A 10,906-nucleotide genomic window follows, 5' to 3' on the forward strand; every position below is an offset into this window, starting at 1 on the left:
ATGGGAAGATTGTGGGAATGCCTAAAGCGATTCTACTTCTCTACAACAAATTACCTTCTTACGTTCATATATGACCATTTACACACACATTTGTCCATGCATGTGGAATGAAGCATGAATAATTCATCAACTTGGTCAGCATTTTATATATCAAATCCTTTGCGGTCTATATTAAAGGAATAGTTCACCCAGAAATGGACATTATGTCCAAAAAAAAAATTTTTTTATTTTATTTTCTAGAATATACAATGAAAGTCAAAGAGCCCCTGTGTTGTTTTGGACCCAATTGACTTTCATAGTACTGACAAAAGAAATAACCACAGAACAAATAAAGTCATAAATTAAGTCTGTAACAGTAAATGACAATTCTACCTTCATTTTTTGTTTTTGTTTTTTGGATGGTCTCATGATAAGACAACTATTTTAGGAGATGATGATTTTGTATGAATTAGTAAAATGAGATTTGTAGCTACAGAAACATAGGGCCTATACCATTTAATTTTTTTTAAAGGGATAGTTCACCAAAAATCTCCATCTGATTTTAGGTTTCTATATGCTGACAACGAAAGATATTTTTAAAAATGTGGGTAAGCTGTTAATGGTACCCACCGACTTCCATAGTAGGCCGTTGGAGGAAAAAATACTAGATATGGCTACCATCAACTGCTTGGTCACCTAAGTTCTTTAAAAAATTTGTTTCAGCAGAAGAAAAAAAACTATGGGAGTTTGGAACAACATAAGGGTGAATTTTATTGATTGATTGCGTGAACTATCCCTTTAAGCTTGAAGATCCACCCTTAAAGGGGACATAACACACACAGTTTCACCCAATCTCATGTTAATCTTGAGTACCTATAGAGTAGTATAGCATCCTTCATATCTCTAAAAAAAGTCTTTACTTTTATCATATTTATAAAAGATACAGCTTTACGATTATCTCCGGAAAAGGCAGAGCTCCTAGAGGCACGCCGTGGGCGGAGCTTAAGAGTGACGAGCATTTGAGCGCCGATTGCCAACAAAACAGACATTTGATGCCGTTTCTCTTACCGCCTGTATTTCTGAATCATGACCGGGATCTTTTATACCTGGGACTGCTCCATCTTTCAGTATCAAACGATGTGCAAATCCAGCGTTGAACTGGGCCTAGTTTATAAAACGTTCATCAAAAAACACACTTGAGAAACTGTTGCTGCCCCGAAAAAACAAACTGCATCCATTGTTTATGTAATGCTGGGTTCTTCGGGAAGTTGAACAAGGTTATCCTTCCCTCACAACCCTTCACGAGCAAATCCCGTGCAGTTCAGCCGAAAGAAGCGCGTTGATGAGCGCGCCCTGGTCAATGCTTTCATGATGGCGCTTTCTTCCGGGAGAAATGCCCATATAAGGAGTTCCACCCTCGTTTACGTCATGACGAGCCATGATCAAAAAAACAAAAAAAAACCTCTCCGAAACTTGTACAAGTATAAGATTTTGGCACAGAAATACTGTCATACGTCCAAATAGTTTTTTGAAACTTTGTCCATGCTTAGCATTAGAGCCCAACTCATTAACAGTGTAAACAACTCTGACTGCATGAAACAGCATTGTACCCCCCCACCCCACACTGAATTCTTACGACTTAGCAACCAATTTGCTAAAAAATGGTTACGAATTTACATGAGTGTTCTGTTTGCTGACCTTGTGAGCAAAGTGAATGTAAAAGGAGATCCATAGATGTCAACTTTTTCTTCAAAGCCGGTCTTGAGTTTTGAATCACACAAGGACTGAAAAGACGCCGGTTCGTATTAAAATAAACATGCTATTAAATGTATGCTGTGTGCTGAGGCAGGAGACTCACTATACTCTGAATGTGCTTACGCTTATGTATTCAATTACCTCGCCCCAAGTTAATCCATGGTTCAACAACAATTTTAATTTCATGGAAGAGTACACAAATACCTGGGGATTGAAAGATTTATGCATTTTAATGACCTGGGTTACAGTAGGACACCTGCCAGCACCGTCTGCAGACCTTTTTGTACAAGGGCTCTAGTTCTGACTGGCGAAAATAACCAAACGCTCAGCAATCTATCAATCAATCGTGTTGCTATGATAACTAATGGTGTGAGGAGGTCCCAAGTCTCTGCATAAGTGCTCTCTCCATCAGTAACACCAGCAGGGATTCTCTGATGGCTCTTTATACATCCTGGTAAGAGAAGGGAATATTTCCTCCCAAAATCGGTGTGTGATAGAACAGAGATAACTGACATGAAACGTGTCTCTAAAAATGATTGAAAGCCTCAGTGCTCGCGCACGCTTGTGATTGTACTTCGGATAGGCGCAATAAATGTTCAAATGGAAGAGAAAGTCAGCATGTTTAGCAGAGAAAGAAACATTCTGTGAAACTTATCCAAATTGAGAACTCTCCTAGTGTGGTGCGGTCAATTTGATTTCGAACAGCTTGAAACACTGGTTAAACTATTTCTTCTTGTTGACTTTTCCTCACAGTCATGAATGTGCCTGCAAATCTTTGACACAGATGTGTTTTGGAAAGGCTGTACAAATTTTGGCGATTACAATGGTGTTGGGGTCAAATTCCCATTGGTTTCCATGCAATTTGTCAAAAAACACTTGAAGAACAGCAAATATTCAGAACTGTGGGGGAAAAAAACTAAACATTTTACCCTCAAAACCGGACAAAACAAAAAATGCAGAGGCTAAAAAAAAAATTATTTATACCAAGTAAAAATAATGTTAGTTATTATAGTTATTTGCATCCAAGTAAATAAACTGTCACTACAAAGTAGCCATGACAAAAAACATCAAAGAAAGCCAATTTTGAACAGAAATATGTGGCACAAATTGACCTCTAAAACAAATAGTTAATCATTTCTCATATTTTAAAGTTTTTATGTTTTTTTCATGACTACCGTGTTTTCGGTAGTGTTGATTTTTGGCAAATTGCACTGAAACCAATCTAATGCCCAACACAAATGGGGCACCCATATTATAAACACAAAAGGAGGGTTAAGCTAGAAAGAAATCTGCATTGACTGTTTTAACTCCTGTTTGTGACTAGACAGACTGGTGTCCAAATGTGTAAACTTGCTCTGATATTGCAAGAATGCAGACAAAAACAAAGCTGTCCCTGGTAGAAGCTCATTAAACTCCACTCAGACCATTTTAAATGCTAATTCTGCAGTGGCTCGTGGGCATTCTGCATTAATGCCAGCACTTTTTTTCTGAATCCAGAAGACTGGAGAGCATCACATGAATATCAAACATTGTGTATAAATTAAATTGGAGATTTTGACTGGAATGACTTCGAGCATCTGATTTAAATTTAAAATTCCAAATGCAAAGCCCACTTTGGAAAATGAAATGGTATTTGTACTTCAGAGCCATCAACTCTCTAGGTTGTTTTTATTCTGTAACAAGCACTTATTATGATGAGAGCTATTAAAGCCAGCAGTAGAGGAGACCATGTCAGCAGTGTCTGCAATGTCAAAAGCCCCTGCGAAACATCCAACCGGTGGCCTCTCTCTTCATAAAGAGGCTTTTCAGCAGGTTCTGCCAATGCCAAAGGTCAGATTACGCACATAAACGCTGTTGCTTTATCAGACTCGCCGACAGAGCCCCGCCAAACCCCTCACCAAGAAGCGGTGGCCCTCGGTTTCATATCGACAAGTGGGGAAAAAAATTATGAATATAATCGACTCGCACAGTCATGCCTGCTGACATTTTCAATCAATGTGCCTCTATAATTGATCAATCTGCTGCCGCTTCAAACTTCTAAACTGTTTCAACAAATAGCTTCAGACTAAATAGTTTTCACAAGACAAATCGGTGAGCCTAAAAGGGCATCATTAGATATTAAAGCAGAAGCAGCAACTTGTCTGTGCTGGCCTTGGGCGTTCTATTTAGAGTCAGTAATAAATGGTTTGCTCACCAGTATCATCTGTCGCCTTGCCTTGGCAGTCACTTACGCTTTTCTCTCAGGGACTTTACCACACACAAAACTGCAGCATAAGGCCTATATTGGCTTATATGAGCATAAGGTAAATATCAGGATAAATAATAGCAAATGCTGTGGGAAAGAAAACAGTTGAAAAATGAAAATTCATAATTTACTCAAACTTTGATCCATTTTTTTTTTTAAAGAAATTAATACTTTTATTTAGCAATGGCAAATTACTGCCAGTTTTGATCAAGTTCAAGGGTTACTCCACCCCAAAATGAAAATTTTGTCAATCACTTACCCTATTGTTGTTCCAAACCAGTAAAAACTTAGTTTGTCACAAATTAAGATATTTTTGATGCATTCTGACAGCTCTCTGACCCTCCCATAGAGAGCAATGTAATTAACACGATCAACGTCCAGAAACGTAGCAAGGAGATCGGTAAAATAATCCATGTGACATCAGGGGTTCAACCGTAATTTTACGAAGCTACGAGAATACTTTTTGTATGGAAAGAAAAAAAAAAAACGATTTTAATCAACAATTCATCTCTTCCGCGTCAGCGTAGCGCCATTTTGGAGAGTATCCACTGCACGCAAACAGTGTATGACGTTCTGTGTCAGCCGCACCACACAGATACGTTTTCTACGTCATTTACGCATGGGATTTGAACAAAAACAGCGTAACCGTGTGGTGCGGCTGACACAGAACAGCATACGCAGTTTGTGTACAGTGGATACTCTCCAAAATGGCGCTACACTGACGTAGAGGAGATGAATTGTTGAAGTTATTTTTTTTCTTTCCATACAAAAAGTATTCTCATAGCTTCGTAAAATTACGGTTGAACCCCTGATGTCACATGGATTAAGTGATTAATGACCATTTTTATTTTGGGGTGGAGTAACATTTATAATGTTACAAAAAAAAAATTACACAAATAAATACTGTGCTTTTAACTTTTGAATAATTTCCATTCTTTTTTCAGGACTCAAAAGAAAACCTGAAAAAAGTCATCTCCGTTTCCACACAAATATTTAAGAAAACTACATCTAAAGGATCTTGTGACACTTAAGATTAGAGTAATGGCTGTTAAAAAAAACAGCTTTGCAATCACAGGAATAGTTAAAAAATATAAAGAAATGGAAAACTTCTTTTAAATTGTAATAATTTTTCATGATATTACTGTTTTTACTGTATTTTCGATTGAATAAATGCAGCCTTGGTGAGCATAAGAGGCTTCTTTCAAAAGTACGAATAAGAAAAATCTTACAAGGCACAAATTTTTGAACAATAGTGTATGTTTTTACATAACAGCAAATATACATGTTTTGGCTTTCAGTTTCAAAACTAATAACATTATGAGGTTGGGTGACAATTAGACTATACTCAGCATTTTTCAGCCCAGGACACTCTCTTCTGCATCTACTCTGAGACCATTAAATATCCACTAAAACACATAGAAAGTCAAAGAGCTCTTCCATTAACTGTGCTTCTTAATGTATATTACAGAGCGGACTTCATAAAAGCCGTTTTTATCATCCTTAGTGCATCTGTGGGGATATATTAATTGAATAAATTAAAAACCTCCCGAGACAAGAGAATATTAAACATTTGGAAACTATTTATTGAACATTTATAACCAAATATCTGTTAAATACATCATCTATTCTTATTCTTTATGTCTGAATGACAAAGAAAGAATACCAATATTTACACTTTGTATATGGAATGTTGCATGACACTTTAAGGCGCAAAGTCTTTTGGCTTTCGTTTGATCGGAACACCAGTGAAAGAAAAAGATAATGAAGCTGTCAGTAAGGGTGAAAATCATGATTATTCAGCTAAGAGTAAATTAACATGTCTTGAACTCCTCATTTCAAGTTCCTTCAAATGAGGCAAAGTTTATAAATTATACTTTGAAAAGACAAAAATCTTTGTATATTACACATAACCGGCTCCACACTCCCGCACACATCACAGCTCCGTCTCCTAGGCCACGGTTTTGAAGGTCTGTAGTATCAAGTTAGTTTGGTGGATAAGCCTGTTGGCACTGATAAAGACGTTTATTGCCCTGTGGACAAGAAAGAGAAAAGTCACTGCTCAGGACATCAATTGGCTAAACATTTTTCATTGAGAAATGCACTTTCTTAGAAGATCTGTAAATCAGATGTCTGCTAGAAGCATAAGCACTGCACTTTGAAAAGACATCCGGCACTGTCTGCTTGCTTACTTTCCATCTTTGAAGTATGTTTTCAGCGTATCACTAAAGCTTTTGGAGTACTTCACAAACTCCTTCTTTTGGTGTTCAAGTGCCTGGGAAAAAAAGTTAAGCATGTTAATATTTGGCTATTAAAAAGATTTGAGCTTAACTAGCAGCATTTGTGACATACTGTTGATTATGCAAAAAAAAAAAGACACTTACAATGGAAGGGGCCAATTTTTATGATTAAAAAGAAATGTGAAGCTTATTTTATAAAAGCACTTACATTACATCTCAAAAGTTTCAATAGAAAAAGTCAAGTCAATTAAAGGTTTTAGCCATTAGGCTGTCATTGCAACAAATTTGTAACAAGTGAAAGAAGTAAATTCCACTGCAATTGTCTCACTGCAAGCTACATTTTATTTTTTCAAGAAAAGCAGGGACAAGTCGAAATTAATGTATAACTTAAAGGAATATTTCACCCAAATTTTCTGAATACTTACTCACCCTCAGGCCATCCAAGATGTTTCTTTATCAAAATAGATTTGGAGAAATTTAGCATAATTTGCTCTCCAGTTAGTTTAGTTATTTTCTCTGCAGTGAAATGGGCGCCGTGAGAATGAGAGTCCAAACAGATGATAAAGACATGAAAATATTGTGAAGGGAAAATCTGAGTTTTTGTAAGAAATCCACCATTAAGTTATTTTAACTTTAAACCATCCATAAACAACAATAATGCACCCTCCATTTTTTTATCAGCTATTTGGATTCTAACGGCACCCATTCACTGCAGAGGATCCATTGATGAGCAAGTGATGTAATGCTAAATTTCTGTTCCCATGAAGAAACAATCTCACCTACATCTTGGATGATCTGAGGGTGTACATTTTTTCAAAATTTTCATTCTTGGGTTAACTATTCATTTAAAGGTATAGTTCACCCAAGAATGAAAATTACCCCATGCCTTACTCATCCTTAAGCCATTCTAGGTGTATATGGCTTTCTTCTGTCAGACAAATACAGTCAGTGTTATATTAAAAATCCCAAAAAAGTGCATCCATCCATCATACAAGTAAAATTACCAAATTGCTTCACTTCAGAATGCCTTTATTCACCCCCGGAGCCATGTGGAGCACTTTTGTGATGGATGGATGCACTTTTTTCAAAATCTGAATCCCCATTCACTGCCATTATAAATCTTGGAAGAGCCAGGACTCCAATATAACTCTGATTGTATTTGTCTGAATGAAGAAAGTCATATACACCTAGGATGGCTTGAGGATGAATGGGGTAATTTTCATTTTTGGGTGAACTATTTGTTTAACTTGTATTAATCCCAGAATATTCTTTTAAAAACCAAAACCAACCTGCTTGTGCAACAGTGAAAATCGGTGAAATAAGAAATACTTACCCTGCGATTCTGATACTGATATTTCTTAAACACACTGTTGACTGTGTCCAGAAGCTCTTTTATAGCACTGGCGATGTCTCTGTGGAAATGAGCGAGAGGTCAGGAGTGATGAATACATTTATGAACAGCGAAGCACTGACTCAGCAGTCAGGCAGTGGAGAATGGCAAGATAATAGAGCAGAGGCCCATTAAAATGTCTACAAATCTTCCACGTTTGAACATCTCCTGAGGTCTATGTATCCATGGTATTGTCAGCTATGTGAGATCACTTAGTCGGTTAATTGTTGGCTGATTGCTTGATTAAAACTAAAGCACTAGACTTTAAGCAAGACTATAAGGGGAGAAAAATCTATAGGCTCCAAATGATTTTGACTGCAGTTATTGCGTGATAATTACTCTAGTTTGTAGTAAGAACAACGTAAGTATTCATTTAGCAGATGCTTTACAGCAGATGACATACAGTACACTTATTACTGAGACAATCCCTCTGGAGTGACCTGAGGTTAAGTGTCATGCAGATTACCAGGCCAGATCTTTAACCACTATGCCATCAAGGTGAAAACAATGGACAGGATCCTCACTTTATGGTCTGTAGGAAGCGCACTCTGTCGTTGATCTCATCTGGGATTTTACTCAGGATATGTTTGAGGGCTCGTGCTTTCTCGTTTAGGTCCTGGAATTCCTGCTCTGGTCTTTCAATCATGTACTCTGTGAAATATTAATCACAAAACTTCAGATACTAAAACAGTCATTATTTCTATCATTCTGAGTGTAGGAAAGATCTGCACCAGAAGCAAATGATATTTTTCACCTTCCACGTCATCTGCAGCCATGCGCAGTAGTGACTCAGTGAAGTTGATCTCCATGTTCTTCTTCTCCAGTATCTTCATGATGATATCCTGAGTGAGGCCTGGGTTCTCTTTCTCTGCCTTGAGAGGGTGGCGTTGATTGAAGAGCATTAAACTCACATCAGTAAAACTTATATTATATTGAGCATGAAATTAATTGTTTTTTAAAACAAATACATCACAAAGGCCAGATGAAGAGAGATAACACCTCAGAAAAATAAATACTGTATCATCGGCATCTGTCAGCTGATGAATGGACACTTTCAGGAAGTCTTACTTTGATAAATGCTGCCCGCAACGTCTGTGCTGCTGACAGGTTTATCCTCTCCAACTGTCAGATGAACAAATTCAAAATCAGACATTTTATATTCAAATACTTTATGATGTAATATCAACTGCTTTAAGCTACACTACTGTTAAAAATGTTGGGGTCAGTAAAGCTTTTTTCATATATATTTATCAAGAATGCATTCAGTTTATCAAATAACAATAAAGACATGTATAATGTTATAAAAGATTCCCATTTCAAATAAATGCACAATCAACATACACTATATTGGTGTTTGGTGATGAGTTTTTGGCTCAAGGTCTGCATTTAAAGTCACACCAGAGGTGTTCAGCTGGGATTAGGACTTGGCTTTCTGCAGATCAGTCAAGTTGTTCCACACTGACTCAATCAATCATGTCTTTTTAAACCATGCCTTGTACACAGAGGCATTATCATGCTAGAATAGAAAAGGGTCCTGTCCAAACTGTTGCTATAAAATTAGAAGCACACAATTCCCTAGAATATCATTATATGCTTCAACATTAAGATTTGTACTCATAGAAATGATTAAAGTAGTCAAAACTGTTCATTAGACTACTTTTATTTGATTGATAGGAAAGGCCTTCTTAAGCAGTTGGCTGACCTGTGCTCCATTACACTCACTGTAGGGTTAGACCCAATAGTTTTGGCAATATTGTGTATTTAGAATGATTTCTGAAGAATCAAATTACATTTTAAAATATTATCAAATAGAAAACAGTTATTTTAAATTAATTGTGTTGTTCTGAATAAACAAATTCAGCCTTGGTGAGCATAAATTGTACCAACCCTAAATTTTAGACAGTACTGTATGCTATCCAAATTGATCAGAGTGCAGAGAACAGCCTGTAAAATGTTTTTATTGTTAGATAAAAACTCATTAATTCAATGAAAGATACGCATGTTCAATTATACAAATATAAACATAACAGTTTTATATGGTCAACAAACACTACATATTTACTTATACTGAAGTGTAAATGTAAATACCTCATTGAAGACTGGGTACATGACTGAATATAATGTCATAGAGACTATTGAATTTGTCTCAGCTTCATTCTTCATCTCTTCCATTGTCATCGTCAACGGGGGCCCACCACAGGTAAAAACGGGCAGTTGAGCCACACAGTTCACTCAGTTCTCTCAAGCACACTACAATGTTTGGAAGGAATACATGGAATTAATGGATATCAAAAAGTTATATTCTCAACTAATAACAATTCACTTCATGACAAATTTAACATCATTTAACAGATTAAAGATACAAAATGTTTAGTTAAAGACTATTCTTATAAGCCGAAAAACTATTTTTAAATTCATACGACTTGGACTTAAGTTTTAAACACATTATTAGTGACAGCCAAGAGAATACAATATAAAAACTAAAATATTCAGTAACATGAAATTATTAATATTTTTACTCTGAGGTGCAATTAATAATATAACTTATTGCATTGAAATAAATATTATGATCAAGCCTGTCTCAATGTAAATATTTTAATACATTACTATTGCTGCATATGTTTTATACCAAAAGATAACGGTTAAATATATAATAGTTATGAAGGGATGTATATTTGACTTCTATGGTTTCCTCAGTCAAACTTGACTGCAGAGCCTCACCTAACTTACATGGCATAATATCGACCTCATCTGACACAATCTAGACACCTTGTTTTTGTCACAAAATATAGCCTAGATAGTCCATTATAGTGGAACTGTGGTTAATTATTTAACCTGCTAACCCGTCCATTGCAATGGACATGTAAGTTAGCAAATGTTTTTCTGGCATCTGTCACAATCCCTCCGGCTTCTTTCGATTCACTTTGTTTGTTTTAAACCGTCAAATCAAACAGACCTCATTCTGACATTATTCAAGCTTTGCTTATTTCTCAAGTGTTTTTTAGAGTTAGCATCTTAGCTAACTCCTTCATAGCCAAAAATGAGCAGGCTGGCTATCAAAGTTAGCAGACACTTCTGTTCATCTCGACGCCCGTACATTTAATATGACCACAATCTCAACAGAAATACCTGCTCTCGTCTTCGCCTGCACGTCTCACAGCTGAGGGATAAGCAATAAAGGTTTCCTTGATGCTTAGCTAGCAAAAATATAGCTGTGTTTGTTTTCAACTTCGGAAGTCGGAAGTTTTCTGCGTGAGCTGAGCTGTGACGACTTCCGTCTCCTGACCAACCAGGCTGGAC

At 36.5% G+C, this 10,906-nt stretch overlaps 1 protein-coding gene across 1 annotated transcript; it reads right to left on the reverse strand.

Moving 5' to 3' along the window:
• Nucleotides 1–5,223: 5,223 nt before the first annotated feature.
• LOC306845582 (programmed cell death protein 10-B-like) lies at nt 5,224–10,887 on the reverse strand. Its single transcript, XM_079378462.1, has 8 exons — nt 10,736–10,887; nt 9,695–9,856; nt 8,675–8,728; nt 8,361–8,478; nt 8,131–8,257; nt 7,550–7,628; nt 6,169–6,251; nt 5,224–6,009 (listed from the first exon to the last, which is right to left on the reverse strand). The coding sequence occupies exons 2-8, from the start codon at nt 9,782–9,784 to the stop codon at nt 5,928–5,930; spliced, it is 633 nt and encodes a 210-aa protein (XP_079234588.1). The 5' UTR covers nt 9,785–9,856; nt 10,736–10,887; the 3' UTR covers nt 5,224–5,927.
• Nucleotides 10,888–10,906: the final 19 nt, after the last annotated feature.

The sequence above is a fragment of the Barbus barbus genome, assembly GCF_936440315.1.
Source record: "Barbus barbus genome assembly, chromosome: 26".
Classification (NCBI taxonomy): Eukaryota; Metazoa; Chordata; class Actinopteri; order Cypriniformes; family Cyprinidae; genus Barbus; species Barbus barbus.

Bases quoted from the DNA above. Each gene is read 5' to 3' on its own strand.
- LOC306845582 (XM_079378462.1), bottom strand. From the start codon at position 9,784: ATGACAATGGAAGAGATGAAGAATGAAGCTGAGACAAATTCAATAGTC. The intron at 8,729-9,694 runs GTATTTACATTT...TTCATCTGACAG, and splicing joins TGTACCCAGTCTTCAATGAG to TTGGAGAGGATAAACCTGTC. The intron at 8,479-8,674 runs GTAAGACTTCCT...CACCCTCTCAAG, and splicing joins TGCGGGCAGCATTTATCAAA to GCAGAGAAAGAGAACCCAGG.